General features: G+C 48.6%; 6 protein-coding genes across 6 annotated transcripts; 1 reads left to right on the forward strand and 5 right to left on the reverse strand.

Annotated features, from left to right (window-relative positions):
• Positions 1 to 384: 384 nt before the first annotated feature.
• On the forward strand, positions 385 to 2,763 carry ASPWEDRAFT_171667 (putative choline kinase; the record flags this gene model as incomplete). The annotated part of the gene is made up of 4 exons (XM_040830821.1): positions 385 to 1,322; positions 1,373 to 1,892; positions 1,942 to 2,085; positions 2,134 to 2,763. The coding sequence occupies 4 exons, from the start codon at positions 385 to 387 to the stop codon at positions 2,761 to 2,763; spliced, it is 2,232 nt and encodes a 743-aa protein (XP_040688507.1).
• Positions 2,764 to 3,092: 329 nt separating this feature from the next.
• Positions 3,093 to 4,183, reverse strand: ASPWEDRAFT_182969 (putative 26S proteasome-associated ubiquitin C-terminal hydrolase; the record flags this gene model as incomplete). Its single annotated transcript, XM_040831962.1, has 3 exons — positions 3,093 to 3,912; positions 3,985 to 4,079; positions 4,142 to 4,183. The coding sequence occupies 3 exons, from the start codon at positions 4,181 to 4,183 to the stop codon at positions 3,093 to 3,095; spliced, it is 957 nt and encodes a 318-aa protein (XP_040688508.1).
• Positions 4,184 to 5,287: 1,104 nt separating this feature from the next.
• ASPWEDRAFT_171669 (putative C6 transcription factor RosA-like) lies at positions 5,288 to 7,214 on the reverse strand (the record flags this gene model as incomplete). The annotated part of the gene is made up of 5 exons (XM_040830822.1): positions 5,288 to 6,331; positions 6,379 to 6,415; positions 6,467 to 6,694; positions 6,751 to 7,053; positions 7,105 to 7,214. The coding sequence occupies 5 exons, from the start codon at positions 7,212 to 7,214 to the stop codon at positions 5,288 to 5,290; spliced, it is 1,722 nt and encodes a 573-aa protein (XP_040688509.1).
• Positions 7,215 to 12,943: 5,729 nt separating this feature from the next.
• On the reverse strand, positions 12,944 to 15,114 carry ASPWEDRAFT_39931 (uncharacterized protein). The gene is made up of 2 exons (XM_040835214.1): positions 13,969 to 15,114; positions 12,944 to 13,917 (listed from the first exon to the last, which is right to left on the reverse strand). The coding sequence occupies exons 1-2, from the start codon at positions 15,060 to 15,062 to the stop codon at positions 13,131 to 13,133; spliced, it is 1,881 nt and encodes a 626-aa protein (XP_040688510.1). The 5' UTR covers positions 15,063 to 15,114; the 3' UTR covers positions 12,944 to 13,130.
• Positions 15,115 to 16,410: 1,296 nt separating this feature from the next.
• Positions 16,411 to 20,053, reverse strand: ASPWEDRAFT_479428 (putative importin beta-2 subunit). Its single transcript, XM_040837032.1, has 3 exons — positions 19,845 to 20,053; positions 17,040 to 19,646; positions 16,411 to 16,982 (listed from the first exon to the last, which is right to left on the reverse strand). The coding sequence occupies exons 1-3, from the start codon at positions 19,944 to 19,946 to the stop codon at positions 16,881 to 16,883; spliced, it is 2,811 nt and encodes a 936-aa protein (XP_040688511.1). The 5' UTR covers positions 19,947 to 20,053; the 3' UTR covers positions 16,411 to 16,880.
• Positions 20,054 to 20,760: 707 nt separating this feature from the next.
• On the reverse strand, positions 20,761 to 24,119 carry ASPWEDRAFT_132536 (SacI domain protein). The gene is made up of 3 exons (XM_040829290.1): positions 23,704 to 24,119; positions 22,881 to 23,626; positions 20,761 to 22,822 (listed from the first exon to the last, which is right to left on the reverse strand). The coding sequence occupies exons 1-3, from the start codon at positions 23,915 to 23,917 to the stop codon at positions 20,915 to 20,917; spliced, it is 2,868 nt and encodes a 955-aa protein (XP_040688512.1). The 5' UTR covers positions 23,918 to 24,119; the 3' UTR covers positions 20,761 to 20,914.
• Positions 24,120 to 24,297: the final 178 nt, after the last annotated feature.

Consider the following 24,297-nt stretch of genomic DNA (forward strand, 5'->3'; position numbering starts at 1 on the left):
TGTGAACGGTGCTTTTTTCTCCTATTTGGACCCTGCGTCGTTTACCCCTGCATGCTAATCAACTTTAACGGCTTTAAAGCTTTGAATTGATTGAAGCCGGTTCTACGAGGATATGCCCTCCTTCACCGACCAGGACGGTGACTCCGGCCCCAGGATTGAAGGTAGGCAGCCTCCTTCGGTGTTTTACTTGCTCTTGACGATCCTTCCTCTTCTCTCTGTACTCTGTCGTAGTTGCCCCGAGGCTTTCCTTGGATCGATCATATGAACACATGGCACTTCTGGACCCCCATATTATTATAAACCCCTCCCAACCGTCAAGCCCCGTGCGATGCCCTCTGCGATTTCTGACCTCTCACCTACACTTCGGCACTACTTTCCTCTTCAATGTCACTGACAACTGTTGAAGGAATTCAACCCATTTCGGGAACCGGTCTGAACCTTCCTTCCTACCAAAAGGGCCTACAAACCAACGGGAATGGGACTTCCAATGGTGATGGGAAACAATATCGCGCTCCGGTGGGGAAGAAGGTGACGGCACGGCCACCGTCGACTCTATTGCCGGACAACCAGACTCCCAATGCTAAGCCAGAATCTGGGTATCCGGATGACAAAGATCAAATCAAGAAGCCCACCGAAGAAGATCCTCAGAATAGTCTTTTCAACCAGGTGTATGAGTGGCTCCAACGGGAAAAGACCAAGCAGAAGACTCGCAACTTTAGACCATCTTCCCTCTCCCAAACCGATGGTGCCGTAAGTGATGGGGACGACGACTATGATGATTACGGTACCCCCTTAGATCCGACTACCTCCCAGGGGTCCGACAGTCCGGTTGCCCTTGATAAACTCGAGAAGATCCTTCTTCAGTATGCCACTTCTCGCTACGAGGATGGTGTTGCGGGTGTTCAACCTCGTCGACCACGTCGACGCCACGTTAAGGGCTTGCGCAGGGGCTCTGCCTCCGAATCGGACTACTTAGATCCTGAGGCTGCCGCGCCTAGTGTTGATGCAGCTTTGGATAACTCCAAAACTCTCGCATACACAGGAGGTGCCGCGGATGAGGATGACGAGGAAGGCGTGAATAAAGCGCGGGCCAAGGACCGAGAGAACTGGTTGGTATTCAAGAGCGAAATCCTTCGCCTTGCGCACACCATGCGGCTCAAGGGCTGGCGAAAGGTCCCCATGGATATTGCGGGTGATGTTGAGGTGGTTCGGCTCAGCGGTGCCTTGACAAACGCCGTCTATGTCGTTACGCCTCCAAAGAACATCCCTATCCCCAAAGCTGAAGATGGTTCTTACACTTTGGTCCCTAGGAAGCCCCCGCCGTAAGTATTGCTGCAAAGTCGCCGAAGCAATGCTTCTAACTCTTTTCTAGGAAGCTCCTTTTGCGAATCTACGGTCCCCAGGTTGATCACTTGATTGATCGAGAGAATGAGCTTCAGATCCTCCGTCGTTTGGGACGCAAGAACATCGGTCCTCGAGTGCTGGGCACATTCAACAACGGTCGATTTGAGGAGTTCTTCGAAGCCCGCACTTTGACACCCAAGGATTTGCGAATCCCCGATACGAGCAAGCAAATTGCCAAGCGGATGAGGGAGTTACACGAGGGCATTGATCTTCTCGAGCACGAGAGAGAAGGAGGCCCAATGGTTTTCAAGAATTGGGATAAGTGGGTTGATCGCTGTGAGCAGGTGATCAATTGGCTGGACAAGGAAATCCAATCCTCGCACAACGAGACAAAGGCGCAATCGGAGCCCTGGCGGCGACGAGGCTTTGTCTGTGGTGTCCCGTGGCCTTTGTTCCGGAAAGCCGTCGACAACTATCGTCAATGGCTTGTCAACACCAATGGTGGAATGCAAGAGATCAAGCGACAGCTTGTCTTTGCTCACAACGATGTGAGTATTCTGTCGAATGCATAATTTTCTCTGGCTAAACTTTTTGCAGACGCAATACGGCAACCTTCTTCGAATGGAGCCCAGCGGGGAGTCTCCGCTCCTCTTGCCTGCCAACGAGCACAAGCAATTGGTAGTGATTGACTTTGAGTATGCGTCGGCCAACACTCCGGGCTTTGAATTTGCCAACCATTTTGTGAGTCTAGCAGTATTTGAACGCACTGCATTTTCTAACGAAAAACAGAGTGAATGGTGCTATAACTACCATGATGCAGAAAGATCTTGGGCCTGCAACAACAAATGGTATCCTAGACCTGAGGAGCAACATCGATTCATCTCCTCTTACCTGAACCATCGACCTAATTTTGGCTCGCGATCAGCTACCTCTCCTTCTAGCACTCCAACTGTACGCGGTGCCTCGAACATAGCCTCTCTTCCTCCTTTGGACCTTGATGACTCCAACCCCCAAGCCCCGTCGATGAATGAGGTTGAAAAGTCGCATGAAGACAGCCACGAAGCCGCTGTTCAATATTTAATGAAGCAGACCCGACTCTGGCGAGTGAGCAACTCGGCCCAGTGGGTGGCATGGGGAATTGTGCAGGCTAAGGTCCCAGGAATGGAAGAAGGGATCGCAGCCGATGCAGCTAAGGCCAATGGTGAAGATCACGATGCGACGAACCCCTCGAGCCCGGAGATAGCGCCGAGCTCTCCAGTGGATGCTGATGCCGAAGAAGAAGACTTTGACTACCTCGCATATGCACAAGATCGGGCTTTGTTCTTCTGGTCAGATATTTTGTCTCTGAACCTGATCAAGGAAGACGAGCTCCCACCTGCGATGGTGGAGCACATCAAGTCTCGCATCATCGAGTATTGAACAGCAGATTGTTGGCCAAAAAACGAACTGGTTCGCAAAGGCCAGTTTAATTCGGATTGTGACAACGACTGATGGATTTTCAACTTTGCCTTCTTTCTTCAACATTGGCTGCCTTGTGCCTGAGCACGGGCATCAAGTTCACCGGTACTCATGACTTATGATGTAAATAGCTTCATTTTTATGACCAGCATCCGATAGACTTATTGTTAGTTGATTTGTTTAAGGTGTTTTGAGGCTGGCGACTGGGGATATCATTAATTAACAATATCGACAAGGGAATCAAATTGCATATATCATAAGATCCGTGTCTCAGTAAATTACTGCGCGCATTAACCTCGCCTCTGGAGCTTCTTCTGAGTCTCCTGCTTTGCCTTTTCCACCCATTCGTTGTAAGCTCCATCTCCCTGGGCATCCTTCATGCCAACAACCCCCTTCAACGTCTCCCCGATGAAACCAACAAAGTTGGATCGACGCAGTGTGTTCTCCCATGCCCAGGCGCGACGCTTCCTCGCCTCTCTCTCCAACAACTCCACATCTCCAGTCTCCCTAGCCCGCACCCTCATATCTCTCACGACAGCCATGAGATTAAACCTCGTCTCTCCCTCAGGATACCTCGCAATCCTCCTCTGCAAAACCCCAATAACCTTCTCCGGGAACGAATCCACATCACACGCCCCATGACTAATCGGGTGCGGCTGCAACCCATCCAACTCATACAAAACCCCATTCACCGGCGTATACGCAATAAAATGATAAACATCCCCACCTTCCTCATCCGCGCCCCGCACCGTCTCATCGACAAACGGCGACGCCCTCGCAAACGCATTATGCGCCGACCTCACCGTCTCCGAGTTCGACAGCGCCTCGCCGCGCAACTCCGCCGGAAACCCGGCCGTGAAGTCCTTGAAGCCGCTTAGCTCGGGGCCGATCTCGATGGGGACTGGCGTTGAGGCCGCGGAGTCTTGATTCAGGATGATGGAGAGGATGGCTTGCGTGCCGCAGGCGTTTTGGATCGTTTGGGCGGCGAAGAAGACGCCGTTTTCGGGGGCGGACGGGTCGTAGGTTCCGTCGAGGGGGGTGGAGGGGTTGGTTGTGTTTTGGTTGGAGTCGCGCGTCCATTTGAAGAGGAAGATTACGCCGTAGACGGGGCTGGCATCGGTTCAGTATGGGTGTTGTTGGAGTGAGGGGTGAAGTGGGGAGAGGAGAGAGGGGGTAGTTTACCTTAATGAGCGTATTGTGTCTGCATCCAGGGAAATGAGTTCTTCAAATTGAACATTCTTTACCCCCAGATTCTCTATTAAGGATGTGAAGACGCCCTGGATAGCTAGTTAGAATATGTCCTCTGGCTTATCCAAGTGGAATGGAATGGAATAGCTACCTCGTCCGATTCAATAGTACTCCAACCAGCACCGTCTGCCATTTTGATAAAGTAGCTATCTATCTTATCTTATCCGTAAAGACAATAGATATCAAAGATAGTTAGAATAGAATGAGATAACAAATCCCAATCAATACCAAAGTACTAGAGGTCAAGCTAAGCTAAGCTCAAGCAAGTGAACAACAAATCCTGCCTGTCTCCGTGAGTGACGCCAGTCTTCACCGCCTTCAACTGCCCTGAACAAACCAACCAAACAAGCCAAGCACATCAATCACGACAATCACATGACACACAGCTAAACATAGAACTAAAGATAGCAACAGAGACTAAAAAAGACGATCATCCATGATCCTTGATTTTTTTTAATCCATCTTGAAACTCAGTTTTGAGGAACTGCCGAATACGAGGAGCCCCGTTTACGGTAAATGTGCATATGATTATGTATGACTATGATGATAGTGTGACGACTGACGAAGATAACTACTAGCGTGGGTGTTTTAGTTAGATCTACATATCAACGTGGGTTAGTTGTCCAATGATAATACCGGTATAAAATGATACTTGGGGGCGGTTTCTTATTGTATGCCAAATATAACCTGTGCTAAGGCATCATGTTCTCTTGGCCTTGGTCTAACGTAGGTGTGGTTACTCGCTATGTGCTGCTATGTATGGAGTAGGTTGGTTAAGTGCGTTGTAGATCTAGAGTAAGTAGTTTGTTTCAGCGCGTGGATTCTAAATATATTCATTCGTAGTAGTACACAGTAATATTTTCTTTATTTATCAATGTAATTGAACTAATTGGTATAAGAATAGATCACGAAAACATCCATGAATGCCACTAAGGGTATATTGCTAAATTTGCTTCCTGGTATCAATCAAACCAAACACCCATGCCTGTATCAAAACAAGTAGCCCTAACATCCCTGCTAGAGTACTGCTGTTTCCCAAATATCAAAGAAAGAATGAAAAATAAACCAATGGTCAAACGATCGAAATATATAGAAGAGATAGTCCTTCTATCCGCCAATACTGCGCAGACATAAATGCATAATCAAGAGTAAAGATCAAATAAATGCTGGTTGATCGTAGATCGTCAAAAGCGGCGAATATTATATATTGTTTTTTCTTTTTTCTTTTTGTTTAGCATCAGGTCCAGCAGGGCTCTGGCGCAACCATTCCCGCGAGGGGGACGGAGTGATGCTCATTATACAGCCCCATGTTCAATTCCAACGCTCCATCTGTTCGTTGTAGGCCCCCGCACAGCATATCATCCACATATGGTGATTGGAAGGCGGGAGATTGTTGGTGGTGGTGAGTGGGGTGATGGTATTCTGGCAGCTCCTCTCTAGGCTCCGAAAGTAATCGAGGCGAAGGAGGGTAGTAGTTCTGTGAAGGTGCCGTCACATATCCTCCGGTGACATCGAACGGGGAGTTGGCAATAGTAACGGCGGGCGGAGAGGTGAGAGGGGGCGTGTAGGGCGTGTATGTGGCAGAGGTGGATGATGGCGAGGATGAAGCGACGCGGTAGTCTTGGAAGTTGTGGTGATAAGGGCTGGGTGGACCGGGGGAGTAGTGATCAAGCGAAGACCGTGGCGACGACCATTGAAGACGAGCCTTATATTTGGCGACGAGATGTTGAGGCAGTTCCATTAGATTCATGGCGTGTTGTAATTCCAAGTTGAATGGATCTGTGGTGTTTCTCGTGACAATAATCCGGTAGGCGTCTTCCACTGGCCCAACGGACAAGGGTCCCAAGTATGCACCTCCCATGTCAGGGAAGAGACTATCCAGGGCAATTCCTACTCCGAAGAACTGTGAAAGAATCGCAAGGGCGCTGATATCCGACTCGCCGCCTCGAAGCATGGCTGGGGGAAGCCAAAACAACCATCTTCGCAGTGGTTGCATACGCTCAAAGGCTTGTTCGGGGGTTTGTGTCGGAAGGTCCTGGCGGAAACGTCGAACAAAATGAAGCAACTCTCCAATTCGAAGGTAGTGCTCATGGTTATGCGAAACACACTTTTGTGCGTTTTCCAAAGATGCAATGGTTTGGTCGAGTTCGACCAGATCTTCGTCTCGGAACTGGTACCCCGACTTTATAGGGGTATTTGTACATCCCAAAGCTCTTTGGTTCTCCAAAAATCTCGCCAACTCGGACTCTTGTTTCCAGATGGGATGCATCGCGTCCAGGACCTGATTTGATTAGCACAAATTCATTGGAGTAGTGTCGGGCTTCTTACTGTTGTCAGTCCCTGTTGCAAGGATGCCCAACTCTGCCTGTGATATGTTGTCAGCATTTGCGATTCAATACCAGAACAAAATACATACCATTCAGTCGTTTGCCATGAGAGCAAAATGGAGGAAGCAAGGATAGCATCACTGTTGTCTTTGGAAAAGTTTCCAATCGCCTTGTGCAAGCCCTTGATCGCAACCCCTCTGTGGTGATACGCCAGATGCTTCGTTTCTTGATTTCGAGTAATCCAGGCGAGGTGTGAAGCAGAGAAAGCAAGAATAGAACTCATGACGAAGTCGTTGGACAAAGCGATAGCAAGAAAACTGCAGAAAAAACAGTCAGCACCAGAAATTCCCACGCGCGATGACTGCCAACTTACTTGGGCATCTTCTGAGCCCAGACGGTGCAGCTGCTAAAGCCGCGACGATGAATATCGATCGAAAGACCGATAATATGATGAATTAGGCGAAGGTCAGTGCGAGAAAGGCCGTACCAGCCACTGCGCGGACAGTGCAGAAGCTCAGGGAAGGGAGGCACGCCGGTAGTGTCCCAATTCTTGATTTCGACCTCAATCTCGGGCGACATGAGGAGATCAGGGACTTTGCGTGCTTTGGAAGATCCGTCGTGCGCGGCGGCGCTGTCCATGTAGTCGCAGCGACAGTTGTGCTTGGTGCAATTCCGGCTAATTCAGGTCAGCCTCGCTGCATGGTGGGTTTCCCAACAGTAGACGTACCATTGTGGGAAGCTTTCATCACATCTGATGTGTCTTCTCTTGCATGTCTTGCAGCCGTTTCTGGATTTGGTGTGGCTCTTGCGAGGAGGACCACCACCTGGACCGGCCATTTTGTTCTGTTTGATGATGGAAAAGAGATTGGGTGTTTGAAGAGTGAGGCTATAACGGTAGCCAGATATCGAGGGTTTGTGAGATAGTCAACAACAACAAAAGTGCTGGACTTGACCTGACGGCGCAAAGAATATATAGAATAAGGGGGCGAAAAATGTATATAGTCAAGAATCCAAAAATAACCCCTCACTAAGATGCAGGAGAGCTACCACTGCTCTGGGCAGTCCCAGGTGGAGAGGAACTGTCAGCGAGCAGGGAAACACACGTGGGAAGAATACGAGAAAACGGTTGTAGATAGAAGAAGATGAGGTCAGAGATGATATGATATGAAGCTTGCAGCGAAGAAGAAGAATGGAAGAAGAACGAGCATCCAGAACAACGAGGAGGGGGAGGGGGGGAAGCGAGTCTTTTTCAGCTGCAGCGTTGAAGAGGGATCTGAGGCTGCGAGACGAAGGACAATAATAATAATATTCAAGCTAGTCCCGATTTGATGCTGGGGGGCTCTTTGGACTGCCGAGACGTTCGAACGCCACTGGTCAGGTGGGCTCTGGAATGTGTCTGTCAGTCTGTATTATTTTGACTGTATTGGAGGATTGGGGGTGGGGAGTTGGAAAGGGGGAGAATCTGCACTTTTATCGTCTAGTCTGGTGGTGATGGGTATTATTATTATTATTATTATTACACAGTATGGCTATGCCTGTTGAGGGGTGCATTTTGAGCCTCCCGTCTGTCTGGGGGGAAGGAAAAGAAAAAAAGTAATTAAAAAAAAAAAGGAAATAAAATAATAAAATTAAATTTAAAAAATGAAAAATAAAATAAAATAAAAGCGAAAAGGGAAAAGCCCACAGTAACCCCCCGTCATGCGTTCAGCTGCTGACCAGGGCCATCCCAGAAATGCAAATGCTCTGCTGGGGCCACATGGCCAGCACCGCCAATTGCCCGAATCAGTAAAAAAGTGTGCTTGGGCCATGCGGACTAACTGTGCTGTAGTCTAATTTGACAGGCCAGAAGAGAGAGAAAAGGAAAGAAAAAGAGTGTACTGTAAAGAAGAGAGTTCCAGTCCAACCTCATTGTAGTATACTGTCCGTGGATGAGATCGACTTGGTTCTCTCCATGCTGAATGCCCCATCCAAAGGTACCAGGATGAGGCTTTATTCTCCAATTAAAGTTGGAAGAAAACCAAGGATGCCAGGCCAGATCAACAACTGCCCTCTTTGATCGGGTGGGGGGCCGCCAACTTTGGTTCTCGCCCAAAGCCAAGCCCAACGGCGCCCAGGCAGGCGTTGGTTCTTCCGTTCTTGATTCTTGACAGGCGGACCACAGTTGAGTTAGGGTTAGTGGCGGTGTTTAGCTTTGCTAGGGCCTTCAGGGTCTTCGATCTATATTACAGTATCAGCCAGAGTGCCTACGAAGTAGGTACTAGTAGGGAAGAATAGTCTAGTATGCAGTCTAGTAGGAGAGAACTAGAGGATATGCATGAGTAATATTCAGGGGTCTATCGACTATCTATTCTGTAGGAGGAGGAGTATGTTGACTACCATCGGGCACTGTCCGCGGAGTCATTTAACAAGACTTGATGGTCAATCCAAACTACCCCTCTAGGCCAGGCTTGATCGCCAACCAAATTGTTCTGTAACCACCTAGTACCAAGTAGTAACAGCTTTTCACCGGCCCTGATCTCCCAAGTCCCGTCCGTTGCGTTCGATAAAGCGGGACCACCACTGGGGCTTTGCTGCGCGGATAATAATTCCTGACGCCAAAGCATCCCTCTATCGAGCATAGACTACCGATAGTTCAACCCTAAAGCATACTGTAGGTCAAGTTCCGACTGTCATGTTGGTCAGAAAGTAAAGGGGAGGATGGATATCGTCATTGGGCAGGTATTCCCGTCGGGAAGGCGCTAGTCAATCAATTATTCTCCCCCTTTCCATTTAATTCACACAAATCTCAGTGTCACATACTCCGTGGTATTCATGCACATAAGATTAAGGAGAAAGGGAAGGGAGAAAAACAAGAAAAAGACAGACCAGATGCCTTTTCAGGCAAACCATTTCTGCTTTCCTGATAGCTGATAGCTGATAGCTGATAGGGTGCCTGAACTGCAACAACCTTAATACTAGCCAGGATGGCCCTTGTTCTGCTTTCCCTCGTCCCGGTAATCTTGGCTCTTGACAATCCCAATCATAGGGACTCGAAAAACCTTCGCCTCCACTCTGGTCTAGCCTATGGGCATCTGCCATTTGCCGTTAGTCACTCTGTCCGTCTTTACCCGACAGGAATGAATCAACGAACTTGTGCTCGGATCCATGTTAAAAGGTACCGTCTGGCTACGGAGTATTCCGTGTAATTTTACCACCGTATCTACAGAGCAAGGAACTCTGTACAACCCTGGCCTGAATACAGTAATAACAACCGAACTTGCAGGAGAGAAGCAGTTGAAACTGCAATATGCAGGACTCGAGCAACAATCACCCATGATTGGCTCTTGGCTGGGACTTGTACATCCAACTTCTTCAGGGGTCCATCAAGAGGATAAGCAAGCACCTGCACTAAAAACGACCTAATAATAAACCCACCCATCCGAAACAGGCTAGGCTGACAGGAGAGAAAAAGTTGTCGTGGACGAATCCAGTAACTTTGTTTTCTGTGGCCTTTCCTCTTCCGGCCATCTAGGCGGGCTGAGCAGGATGCCGTGGGGCAACGGGGCCCAATGATTAGACTACTAGTATTTCCTAATAATGGCTTTTTACGGACTGGAGGTTCAGATAGGCTTTCGGAGAGGAGAACTTGAGGAACTCTGCAGGAGGGCTGGAAATGCTGATATCGTTGGGACGTATACCTGCTGTATCACAGCCAATGCGCTGCGCCTCGTGCACTTTCCAGCCTGTCGGGAATCTGGCCCAGGATTAATGCCATTGTGTAAAAGTATGTACTTTGTGTGAATATGGAGTACATCCATGCTCTGCCGTAGTACGCAGACGTAGTACATATACTACGTACTTGCGCTCTCCCAAAGAAGCAAAGAGCCCTTGGCAATTATCACCACCTGCTACATGCAGTAATTCGATACCACACTAAAAGAAAATCACATTACTCAATAATAACCAACCCGTAGATCGCGATTGGGGTACGATCCTTCCTACCTACACAACCAAGTCAGGTAAGGTAAAGTGACAGACGGGCTGTCAAATCATAAATGCTTGCCCCAGCCTGCGGGCCGGCTCCACTGGTGGGGCTGTGCTGGCTGCCTTGGGACTAGCTTGGATATTCGAGTCACTGAATTAAATGGCCTGCCTTGGGCCAATCAGAAAGTGGGATTTCTTATCCTCCCTCTCTCTCCTTCAGCAAGTCAAGAAGTAACTACATCATCATCCAGTCACGACTTGGAAATATGTCGTACAACCCATGGCTGGTCTTGATTTTCTAAATATACCACGCCTCTCAGTCATGCAGATCATGAGCCATGAGACATGAGATTACTGTCGACTGCATATTTGGCGAGGTGACACAAAAGCTTCGAGCCACGTTTTCTGGGGAGAAAAAGAAGGGTTGATCCCTCACGCAGGTGTTTCATGTTGTCTGAGAGTCTGGAATGCGACGATGATGCTGATTCTTCTGCATGTTTTACATCCTATATCCTATATCCTTACGACATGAGATGTCATGTCAATGTCAAGGCGGGATTTGAATGACGATATTGCACGAGTCCACGAACTCCTGGTCTTTCCATCTTGACTTTCATCACAAACCATGGAAATACTTTTCCAGTCTTTCCCAACTAAGAAAAAGACCAGGGTTATGGTTGTCTATCCGGATCAAAAGCAATACTTCAAATCGCCGTTTCACATCCTGCATACTACACGGCTTGCCCTGAACCCTTGTCCTGCTCATCCTGCACATCCTCGACTGAGTTCCGTCCCATGACTTGATTTTAGCCTCACGCCATCCCAAATCCGGTATCGTCGGAGATTCCCGTCCCGTCAATCTACCCCAACACCAGCCAATCAGCTCCACCCGGCCACTCTCCGCACCCAACCAATTGTCTTGGCAGGGATCTAAGGTTTTTGTTTTTTTCTCTCACTCCCAATCCGCGATCATGAAGGAAATGGGAGTGCGGGCGAATTAGAGAGCGTGAAGGTCGAATTCTCGCCAGATGACCCCTAATCCGGTTAGACTGGTTGCCTGGATTTTGGTTTCTAGGGGACGTCCGTCTCAACTTTATTTAGGACATACATTAGTACAGTAGTGTCGGTGTATGTGTTGCAAGTTATCAGAGTGAGGTCAGCTTACTTTTTGTTATTACTACTTTATATAAATAATAGATGGCCTATCGCACAAAACACATGGACTCCATGTTTAGCCATGTGGAAAGAAAACACCATTTCCAGAATAAAACAAAATAGAATAAAAAAAAAATCAGCACCATCAAGGATATCCAAACGACAAACGACCTAAATAACCCACACACGCCAAGACAAGCCCGTCACTCTTCATCTTACTATAGTAGAAACCTAATCAAAGAATGGGGTAAAAAACTAGAACAAATGATAAACACAGCCTAGAAGAAACTGAAAGAAGAAGAATAATATCTCCGAAAATACTCCTTATATCATGGATTATCGTCATTGTAATTTATATGACTCACCCACACTGCAGGATTATTAGGTGGGGAACAGAGAACTGCTTGATCGTCCTTTATGGCTGTGTTTGGTCTTAGCGTCTCCCAGCAGTCGATTAAGCTATCTTGAGTTGCACTGCGACGTTGTATCCATGTATCCTGAAGATGTCTATCCAAAGATCAATCAGATAGAACCGTAAATTATAGATTATAGAATTAGAATTAAAATAAAATAAAGCACTGCCACATACTGTCACTCAAAACCAAAGATAACTCTTGATGAGTCATGAATCATAATTCTTATGATTCGCTGGTAGCCTATCAGAAGAGCCGACCTGGTTGCCTTTTTCGTAAATGAGGTAAGCCATCGCCATTTTTATACACATTTACATAGAATAAATACATAAGTATTAAATAATAAATGTCTTCAAATTTACCCCTTTTTTGTGGTCTTGTCAAGATGTGTTTTTAATTTTTTTTTTTCTTTTCTTTTCGTTCTCTCAGCCCATATCGCTGTGCTAAATCCACTTCCAGTTAGTTAGGGCATCGGCTTGGCTATTTGAGTCCAAGCGCGGGGGGGCTGAGTCTACATACATAATGCCATTATCGTTGATATTCAGCTGTCAAGTCAAAAATAGCATATGCATACATACGCCCGGCAGTTGATGGAGGTTTATCATTATTTTAACGCAAACCTTCTTTGGGAGGGTAGGCAATTCGTCATTTGTTCATGAGAGGAAAAGAGTTTCTCTAGTTGAACTTAGGGTTATGGATATCACAAGCCGTTTCCACATATCGACCATGGCTTGCCCATAGACTCTAATTAGTACTGTATCCAGAATCAAGCTTCAGGGTTTCAAATCGCGCTTTACTATAAACCGGCGTGTCTACGATCCATCATTCCCCCTCCTCTGGGTCCCCCGGTATCCGGGCTGATAGAGCCTCCGAGGTTCCGTGGTGCCGGACCGGCTCCGGGGAAGGCTTTCCCCCGCCAGTGAGCAGGTCACAAGAAGGAGGTAAAGTTGGTTTTATGAAGTGAAGTCGCGGTTTGATTTGTTGGGATTTACTGGTTATACAAAATGGTCAAGCCAGGGCTGAGATGGGTTAGCTGGTGTTGTCATACCCAAGACTTTTTACGTCCACGTTCATGGGTTTGCAGGGTTCATTCGTGGATTCTGTGGTCAGCTGGAAGTTGAAGATTGGATGGTAATTAATGTACAGACTGGCTATCTAAGGGACGGTTCTGACCCCGAATGCAAGAAGTATCGTCTCCAAATCCCTGGGTCTAGATCGATCGTCAGGCGTATTGTTTCCTCTTCGATGGTATGACAACCTCCTCGGAGGCGAAGCTGCAATGTCCGGCCTTGCTGCCTTCGCTGCCATCATCTGCAGCCCCGTCCTGTTCCAAGATCTCTCCCCACATTACTGGCTTCAAGGCTGCATCCTCGTCGTTTGAATGGCAGGCTGCGCTGATAACACAACTGCAGCCTGCAGCCACAGGCACCCGGCTTTTCAGCCTCTTGGTCCCAATGACTATCAGACCCAATAGCATAACTCCACCGACTATTATGGCCAAAATAATCGAAATGGGCGAATATCCCAATCCGGTCGTCACTCCGTAATGAGTAAGCTCGTGGTTCAAGTCGTATGCGAGCACATTGACGTAAAACAGACTCTGCGATACCAGCCAGTGTAGCACCGCATAGACTACCAGCAGAGGAATACTGTACCGATAGGGCATGCTGAGCCAGTATGTCGTGCGCTGTTTTCCCCGTGGCCAGGAGACACGGAGGTACTTCCGATGCATCCCGTAGCGGCTGTATTCAGCGGCAGAAAGCATGCTGGTGAAGGTGCCGTTGTAGAAAAAGTACGATATGGAAATAAGGAGTTGCGGCAAGTTGGCAACGAGAATGTATCCCACTAAACTCAGTTCAATCGAGTAGATAATCGTGCTGGGATCGACCTTTCCTAGACCAAGTTTCCACAGATACGCTAGGTCTGTACTGCCTCCATATAGTCTGATTCCATCATCGCTAAATGCTTGGTCCAGGAGAACTCCTGCGGCGACGAGAAGAATGGAGCATCTGCGTATTGTCAGAACTTTTGTCTTCCTGACCCCTGGAACTCATACATACGAAATGATTGTCACTGCCCAACGACGCCCACTGGGTACCTGCATCCACTGCATCCTGCCACGCAAGCGCTGTGGATCTGATCTTATAGATTCAACGACCGGTCGAATCGGTGTATACGAGCCTTCCAAAAGCCGACCGCGACGCCATGGCTGAGGAAGGCGAGTCATATCTGACCGGGACACCCAGCACATCCCCTTCGTGGTGAGATCTGGTTTCGTTAGGAAAGAAGACACCGCATCCCCAACAGTCAAGAGAGTCTCCGCTCTCTCAATACGGGCTGCAAAGAAGATGCAAAGAACCTTGATCACGTTGCAGCCAATGACTACGAGTGCCAAAGGCAGACTGAAAAACAGCTGACAGTACTGATCTGCCTCTAGGCTCAAGCATCCATCAAAGGAATACGTTTTACTTGAAACCTTTGCGGTTGAAAACTCGGCAGGACAATTAGAACCGTCCAGATGGAACGTCACATCCGCAGCCCATGAGCCGTTCTTCCAGTTAGCTACATTATCCAAATAGCTCTGAAGCTCGTCGGCAGTTTCTGGCCCAGATTCCTCGAGGTGATTGCTTAGAGTTAGTATATCCGCGGTGATGTCTCCCCAGTCACTAACTGGAGGGAAATGGTTGGCATCAAATGTCTCCCGACCGATAGGAGTATAGGCATTTACGACCCAGTTAGGACGCGAAGCCTGAGAACCGACCACTGTCAGATTCCCCAGGGCTGCTTTGACATTGGCTTTGGTGCAAGCCGAACTGCCAGGAAGCGAGTGGCACATCCATTCATACGGATAATACGGGCCAGTTAACCCCATAATCCCCGTACGCGCACCCTCATTCCCAGTCCCGGTATACAGAATCGAATTATTCCCGGTTGTCAGATTGCTCGAGAGGACTATTAGCGTCCCACGTCCAGCGAGATATGTCACGGCATAAGTATCGACACACTCCTCTTTTGTCAAGTTCTGGTATTTTCCACTCGACAGTGCTGACAGTATATCTGCGTTGGAGATCCCAAGTTCAGAAGACGAACAGTTTGCAAACGAATTCTTGCTTGTCATCAGATCGGCTGGTTCGAAGGAGCTAGGCACAACCATAACCCCATACTCAGTCGTCGCGATCGAAGAAAAGAGAGCCGAGTTATACCTATAGATAGCCTTGTGGTTAAACGCAACGCTCTCACAGAGTTAGCAAAGGGAGGAAAGACAAACAGTAAATGAATCGGTATCGACGATACCAAAAGCAAAAACCAGAGCAGTTTCTGTCTCTTCCCAATCACCCAAAGATTATGAACGCTGGGAACCCCAATTTCCAGCCAAATCCTTCGTTCGTGAGCCCTATCCACATCCTCCCGAGTAGGAGCGCTCAACCACTGCATGCAATAATTACTCGCAGCCAGGACAACCGTGCTTAGGATGTTAATCAACAGATGCAATCCGATAGAAGAACGTTTGGAAACCGAGCAACTCCCATCGTAGACGACGGCGCTGGTAAGTCCCTTTTCGTTGTACTTGGAGTAAGCAAAACCGCTTGCGATGGACGTGAGAATGATATTTGTGATCAGAACGAATACCGCACCAATTAGAGCGATGTGAAGGCCCTTTAGGTGTTGTTTTGGGTTGTGCTCGATTGGCTCGTCACCTGTTTCGGAAGCATTCTGTGACGTTGTCTCGAGGAGCGACTCTCTGTCTCGGGATGATCGTGATACCTCACTATTATGCTGGTTAGTTGGCGCTCATCAATCAGATGGCAGAATCATAGATACCGTGTTAATTCTATCGTGTCTGAACGATTGGCTTCTTTCGACGGGATGACTTTTGAATACCGAGATCGACTGAAGATCGCAGTCCACGGCTTGCCTTGAAACTGGGCCCGTGGCCCAACATCCTGGGATGGTTCCATGGCAGACGCAATCCAGAGAACGTGCAAAACATGTTATCAATTGAGGCTGGCGATACCAGGGCATCGTTTCCATATATATTCCAAGGCTGGGTGGTACGAGCACTAAACGCAAGGCTGAGAAGGCCACAGTAGCTCGCGCCGGCCGGACCTCTTATCGTGCAAAAATGAGGACGAGGCTGAGCGGGGCATTCTTCGAACGTACATGTATGATTCTATCAGTTTGGCGAATAAAAGCCAGCGGATTGAGAATGTGACAAGATAGAGAAGTTGTTGGGTGTTGAGGATGTCAAATGCCAGGAGAGAGACTTAACGGGAAAAGCCTCAAAAGCCTCAACACCACACAAAACCTAACCCTCCCAAATAATCATAAAATCATCTAAATATATCCATTGAATGTCAAAATATGAATCTTGATCTCTTACTAAAAGTCTATCTAATTAAAAAAAAAAAAAGAAGAAAAAAGAAAAAAGAAAGCATCATTGTCGTAAACAAACAACAATGGTACAAGATCGCTCGTTCCATCATGAGTCACTGAGTCCATTATGCATCTCTTCATTTTTTTTGGCCCTCTTCATTCCCAAATTTTCCTCCCCTGGTATATAATCCATAATCATCCTCCTGAATATACTGCCCCAGGCTCATGGTGTTGCAGTTACCCCCTCGTACTCTAAGCTCATGCAGAAAAAGAAAAAAAAAAAAACCTATCGTTGAATCCACAAGAGGATAGAAAAAAAATAATTAAATCAAATAACACGCCTCAAGATCATCAAGCAAATAAGAAACAGACAGCAAGGGGAAGAAAGCAAGAGGAATTTTTCGCTCCCAGGGTCATCATCAAACAAAGACGAAAACGAAACGAATGAAATGGCCATGGAAATCAGAAAAAGCAGAGAATGCAAATGCAATGCAAATTCTGATTGCGCCTTTCGCCCCAGAAATGTGAGTTGAATTTTTTAATTCTTGTCCTTGACTCTGTCAAACACAAACTCGATTAATAGACACCGAATGCTCATCTAAACCTGATATACAGAACGAAGTTTCTGGGTAACTGGGGGCGGAAGCTGGGACAGGAACGAATCAAAGTTGGGTATCATATTTTTGTAGCCTTGCAAGACCTGTTGATGGGGTTAGTCGTTTGAAAGAAATGGGACGATAAAAAAAAGATACCATACCTGTTGGAAGGAGCTCTGGATGTCACGGTAGTCATCTTGACTGAGCGACTTGCTGGGGAAAGCAGCAATGGACTGGAAGTAATCTGCCAGGGTGGACTCCATTGCTTGCGGGTTCTTCATCACCACCTGGTTGAAACCAAGGAATGCAGAGGCCTTTTCCCGGGTGAAATCAATCTTATTCATCGACTTCAAAAACGAGGTGGCGTACTCTCCAAGGTGCGGTGCAAGCTGATCGGAACAGCAGATTCCCAGTCTTCCCAAGGCCATCGCGGCGTTCTCGTTCACAGAGTCGATGACTTCTTCGTTGGTAATAATGGCGGACAATCCACGATACAGCTTGTCGGCATACGGCGACAGCGAAGCCTTCTCGTTGACCGCAATCTCACCACAAGACCAGCAGGCGTTGTTCAGCACACTGAAGCCAGTGTGACGTTCGTCGTCCCGGATCAGGTCCAAATCCAATTGCTTAATCAGGGTCGGCATGATGTTGGGGATGAAAGGCTCCAATTGGGGGAAGATGTTGATGGCACAGTCACCCAGCAAAGCGTATGACGACTGGCGGACCTCGTAGTTGGGGTCCTCCATGCAGAAGCAGAGCAAGTCGAAGAACCGGGGCTGAGAGTTGCCTACCAGCTCGCCGCTCTTCTGGGGGTCAATGGCCTGGATGATTGCACTCAACAAGTCCAAACTGGTGACCAAGAAATCCTTGTCGGGCTCGTCAATGGCCTGGTTGTTCACAGAGGCCATGTACTCCTGCAGGTTCTCGTAGATGATCTTGATGCATCTTTGGAAGAGAGGAGGGGCGAAAGGCGCAAACGCATCTCCGTACGCCGCGGCGATGTATCCAAGACACTCCAGCAACGGGAACAGCTCTCGCGACTGGTCTGACACCTTGTTGTAGCGGTCAATAAGAGCAGGCATGAGGATATCCACCAGATGAGGCTCAGCCAACTCGCCCATGACACATTCCGCAAGGGTCTGGATACAGTCGTAGAGGATGTACATGTTTCGGTCTTTGTACTTGTCGAAACACTGGACGAACTGGCGCAGAATCGGTTCGCAGTAGGGAACAAGGCTGGCGTCCGACTTCTCTTCCAAACTGGCAAAAGCAGAGGCGGCTGCCTCCTGGACCTTTTTGTTTCCATCAAGCATGCGACGCAGAATACCCTCCATCATCGGCTCAAAGTAGCGCACCCTCTCCGATGGATCGACCAAGTGCGACGCCCATTCAGAGTACCGGCCAAGACACCAACAAGTGATCTGTCGCACAACGGGTTGGGCGTCGTTCAGCAGGGAGATAAGGTAGGGGACGAGTTCGTAGAGGTGGGGTGTAACCGCATCCATGCATCCATCCGCAACGGCACCCAGCGTGAGTACTGCAGCTTCCCGGTGAGGCCACTGATCGTGGCGGAGGGTCTCCTTCAGGTATGGCAAAATGACCTCGAAGATTGGCTGGTGGTAAACATTCGAGAATACATCCAACGCGGCGGCCGAGCACTTTCGCAACGTCCACTCATCCTCTGGGTCGTCTCCGAACTCGGAATCTTCGATCTCTCCGTCGCTGAGATCGTCCTCGTCGTCCTCTTCCGGAGGAGCATTGCCGTTGGCTTGTGCATTAGGTTTTGTCTCTATTTTATCAGACTTCGACTTGGCGAACTGGGGTTTCAGGTCTTCAGCGCGGTCCTCCACATCGGCGTCATCGTTGTCACCCGTCAACCGGATGGCATCGTCCTCGTCGTATACCATACTCTGCAGCAGCACGGGAACAATCTTGGACATGTGCGGAGCCAATGGCTGCTGCAACTTCTGCTGCTCTCCTGCAACGAGCCAAAACTCAGCCGCATCGAGAGCGAGCTCGGGATCTTCCTGGTTCTGCTGCTGCACGATGATGTAGTTGACCAACCCTTCCATGTGGGGGATAAGGTTTTCGGGAGCGAAATCGACGAGCTGTGCGAAGGACTGGCACACGGTGCGGCGCACATCGGTACTGGTATCATTGGACAGCTGGAACAACTGCGACAAAAACAGATCCAAAGAAGCGATCAACGCCTGGGGTCTGTGGGGAAGGAAAACGTGGATGGTGCCCAAGGCCATTGAGCGGACCTTGGGGCTTTGACTCGAGGTGAATTCCATCAGCTTGGGGATGATGACGTCGAGAGGGCGCTGTCCCTGATAGTCCCTATCCAAAATCTTACGGTTGTCCTCACAGACCTTGGCGAGGGCGGACATCGCGGCCTCCTGGGCCACTAGAGGGGTGTCGCCCGACGCATTGCCCACGAGCGTCAGGAGCTCGTGGAGAACCTCCGGCCATGCCAACAGACCAGCCTGGCTAACAAACTCGGTGATGATGCTACCGGCAGAGCTCCGCACCTGGAAATTCGAGTCTCGGAGTCCGATCAAGGTCGCCGACCGGATGTACGCCAAGCTGGCGGGGGCAATTGTAGGGTAGGCCACCCGGATCTTCGTCTTGAGGTTCATGCCCGCCGCGAATCGGACCATGTTGTATGTGTGCTCATCCATACCCACTGCCTGAGGGGTTCGCGGGGTGCAGAACAGATAGGTGATATAATTGACATAATCGGGGGAGGAAGTAGCTTGCACTAGCATCTATCGGGCACGAGAGAGAAAGATCGCACCAGTCAGTCATTTTGGTTCCGTAAAAGACAAGAAAAAGAGAATTACGGATCGCTCGAATTGAGAGGAGAAAAAAACGATGTAAGAATGGGGGGGAGTAGGTGACGATGTGCGCCCTCATGGTGTGTAGAAAAAAAAATTACAGAGAAAAAAAGAACAAAAGAAACTTACCTGTTCAGCCTGCTTCTGAGCATTTCGATTGTAGGCATTCAAAGAATCTCTGAGGCAGCAGGCAAGCAGCCTCAATTGATCATCTTGAGGTTGCCACTCCATGGTGCAAACAAGGATGTGTGGAAGGATGGGGAATCAGAATTCCTTTTGATGTGCGGTGCGTAAAGGAAGTTTCCCCCGTGGAGGTTGAGGTTGTGGTGTAGCACGAGGAACCCCGCCGTAGACTGGGAACCCTTCGTCACCTTCTTCTTCTTCCCCAGAAACAGAAAAGAAAAAGAAAAAGGAAAAAGAAACTAATCACCACGAAGAATCGCGAATGGGTTCAGATGTATTTCCCCTGACCGCGCAAAGGTGGGACACCACACATGTAACTAAGAGAGACTCAAGAACAGCTGGAAGCAAAGAGTCCCCCGTATGCGGTCGGTCGTTGGCCAGGGTGGTGGGCGACGGTCGCAAAGCTAACAGGGAGCTTGGATGTGCTGTGTGAGGAGGATGAGGGGAAGGAGGAGGAATTGTCGATGGCTTTATTATGGAGTAGGTAATAGTCGGTAAAATAGGGAGCAAAATAGCAGATAATAATACTAATAATCGACCGAACAAAGTGCGCCCGTTGGAATGGGACTGAAGATCGTGTGGATGGTGGAGGACTTTTTGGTGTGAGGAGGGGGACGTTTGGGGCGACGGCGTATTACATATGCAGGAGGGGAACGCTCTGCACCAGAACAAACTGCAGCATATCAGATTGTAATTAATACTGGGAAAGATAATATCACATATTGTTTAAATTCCTGGAGGATATTATAGTCGTTTATTTGGTGGTGTAGTTGGGGATAGTGGTGATTCAGGTGGCGTTTGGCCATTGTATGGTAACCATGAGTTACAGATAAATATCGATCTTCTAGCAGCAAGGAGATAGCCTTAATAAGTAGTAATATATAGAAAATAGCTCTGAATATGCATGCATTAGCGTATCTTGGTGTAATCGATCTATCTCCAGAAAAATGGCATGTAAAGTCATAATTATGACGATGTGGTATCAAAAACGACAATATATATATCAAACCCCATCTTCATGCCCATACCATCTTCTTGAGATCATAAACCAAATGCTCTAAATATCCCGTACGTTTCTTCGCATCCTCCAATGAGATGATATCTGTCTCTTCAATCACCGACAGCCTCTCCACATGTCGTCCCTCACCCGCCATCATGGCTCGTTCGATCTCTTCGCAGATCGATCGGACCCAGTCTGCTTCACTCACGGTCGCATTGCCCGGGCTCCGACTCTTCGTCGCAGAGTTGGAAAGTGGGAGTGCTTTGAAGGCAAGGAACCGTGGCGTGGGCCGCTTAGGGCCCTTGAACCAGGAGGTCATGTCCCATTCTTTACTGGCGTTCTCGTCCAGTGCTTTCGAGGTCACACTGCTCTGTAGAGAACGGGTATTCACCCGTACTGCATTCTCATCGCCTTCCCGATACATGATAACCAGGCCGACATTGCGGCTCTCATCTACCTGACCCGTTAGGATCGACGTGATATAGGTACCATAGTTAATGCCGGAGATGGACCGCAGATCGATCCGTTCAAACGAGAGGACCTTGTCAGTGTTCCAATCAAAGTGGCAGCAGTAAACCGCTGCGTCAGTAAGGAGGAGAACAGACTCCTCGAAAGGCAGGGTCCGCAGAGTGTTCGGTTGTTGCGGTGTCAGCATCGTCCAGCCACCTAGAAGCTCCTCGGACTCGTCACTGATCACGATCTGGCAACTCGTCTCGATGGCATTTTGACGAAGTTTCTGAACAGATATCCCGGGGTCAGCCGTTTGCATCTCCATAGCAAACTCCTGGAACACCTGTGTGGATACATTGCCGAGCATGTAATCGATGCAGGCCTGGGAGAAATAGTCGTTGACAATGTTGTTGTAGTACCGAGATAACGTGAGACCAAGATCATTCAACGCGCCGCGATAATCTCTCTTCCTTGTTCGTGTATAGTCTCCCTTCAGAGCAGCGGTCGAGGAGTATTGCTTGGAGATTGCATCTCCATTATCTGCCCAAAGCGTATTGAACCACTGGGTCGACGAGTCGCCACCCAAGTCAATATTGATACCCTCGTGCTTTAGCTCTCGTTCCAAGGCCCACTGGCCAAATGCGCACTGCGCAACACCCGTGCGATCTAGACAATCCATGCAGTTGGTCCGTATAATACCCCTCTGTCCTTGGACAAGAGTGCTATCTTTGACAATCGTGTCGCCATATTCATCCAATGTCGTCTCCAACCGGTCTACCAACCGGCTCACATTTTCAAATTTCATCCCCCGGCATTCATTGTGAAAGTCAAACCATTCTAAGCGCAGAGGGCTGCCATCGACACCCCCAGCCTTATTTAGGGCTTCGGCGTATCTCTCATATTGCTCACCCAGCTTCAACTCACCAGCGTGTTTATCAATGAGCGAAACTGCTTGAATCTTGCCATACCGCCGACTCAGATTCCGGAAATGTCTTTCAAAAGCAAACTCATTTGTTTCGGCGGAATGATGAAGCACAGGAACCGGCTTGAAAGCAAAAGGAGACTGAGAAAAGTAAAGAGGGATAGAGCCGCGCACTTGAAGGTATGAATAGACGTTGTGGGAAGGATCCCATTCAGGTCCAGAGAGGATTTGCTCCGTTTCCACAGTATTAGCCGTATTCCCATCATCATCAACACCACGGCGGAGATACCGCAGTCCAGGCCGCTGGGTCGACCGTCGAGAGATCAAAGTAAGCAGGAAGTTGCGCTTCGGGGCGTCGGTATCAATTGCTTGGGCCTCCTGTTTCTCACCCAAAATACGATCTTCTGTAGGCTCCTCGGCTGGTTTTTCTGTTTCAGGAGTTGCTGCTACTGTAAATTCTCGTTGTCCAACGAACCCCTGCATCAACGGCAAAACAAAGTTATGTGCATCCACATCGATGAAGGGAGTCATTAAGTTTTTATTCCAAAAGAACTAGAGCCATGTCAGTTAGCTGTGTATAAGCATGATCAACAGTGGCAGAGAGACATACCAATGGATCGACAAATCTATGCAAAGGTAGATGGCTATTGCGCGGCTCCTGAGCACCAATCTGCCTCGTCAGATCATAATCATATGCAAAGAAGAAATTCTGCGAGGAGAAGATGAGCTTCGTATACCGAAGTAACTTCGGCAATAATTCCACAGTCTGGTCAGACAACGGCGTTGCACTTTCCGGCAATGAGTCTTCCACATCAGGTTCTGCCGTGCCTTCTCCGGCATTCGAAAGCCCAAGAGAAGACCCCGTAGTCTCTTTCATAGATGCTTCACCCGAAATTACATCGGGGTTATTGTCTTGATCCACAGTCCCGAATCCAGGAAATCCCAGCCTCTTCCTCGAGAGCCAATTTGCAGCGAATCGACCAAATCGAACTTTCTTCCCGATCACATCTTCGGCAATATTGCTAACGCTACGACCTCTTGAATGTGATGTTTCTCGGGCTGGAGACTCTGACACGCTTCCAATCTCGGGTTCAGGACCATCTGTCTCTGCATCTGATACGCTGCTATCATCGCCATCTTCTTCCTCGGAAGACGACGCAGTTTCTCCTGCACCGTTCTCCTCATTTGCTAAGCTTTCTCTAGCTTGAGAAATAGCGCGATTGGCATCCGCCTGCGACGAAGTGGGAATAAGAGCGACGTTGGTGATGGTGTATACCGGCTTTCCTTGAATTTGGGCCACTTGGTGGCGTTGCGTGATGGAGATGAGAAAGGAGTATGACGCGACGGATAAAAGGCCTTAATAAAAGTAAGAAAAAAACAAGAACAAATAGATTTTTCTATATATTCACTCCATAAACGGAGTCAATACTCACCAACAAGACCATAAGTCTCCAACCCAGAATCCTTCCTTTCACTTAAATCCAACGCGGAGGCAGGAAGCGACGAGACCTTACTCGTTTTATAATCTATCCGGAGAAACGAGCCATCGTTGCCGTTTCCATTATGACGCTGTCCATTCCCATACGGCTGGATGATGAGTCCATCGACCGCCGCGAAGACAATCAACTTTCGTAGTAAACCGGGCATGTTGGCGCTCGCTGGGGTAATCCGATCCGCGCGCCGTGTGGGGTTGTAGTTTGTGAGGGGGGGAGGGAACAAGTTGGTCTTCCTAACCTAACCCGTTCGAACTGGATGTCAGGGGAACGCTGCTCCGTGCCATTGACTGCATAACAATCGCCCCACGGCTGGAGAAGCGTGTGATGTTGGCCAGATGGTTGTTCTGAGCTGGACAGCTGACCGTCGATTTGCTACATCATAGCCTGACCAGCTGGGCTGGCGGGCCGAGAGTTCGACCGCAACAGGAACCCCACCACTATTAGCAGGGGAAGAGGAAAATGAAATAAAATCGATGGATTTCATGGATAATAATAGGTGGAGTGATGATAAAACAGAGACTGGTAGGAAAA

This window comes from Aspergillus wentii, assembly GCF_001890725.1.
Source record: "Aspergillus wentii DTO 134E9 unplaced genomic scaffold ASPWEscaffold_4, whole genome shotgun sequence".
Classification (NCBI taxonomy): domain Eukaryota; kingdom Fungi; phylum Ascomycota; class Eurotiomycetes; order Eurotiales; family Aspergillaceae; genus Aspergillus; species Aspergillus wentii.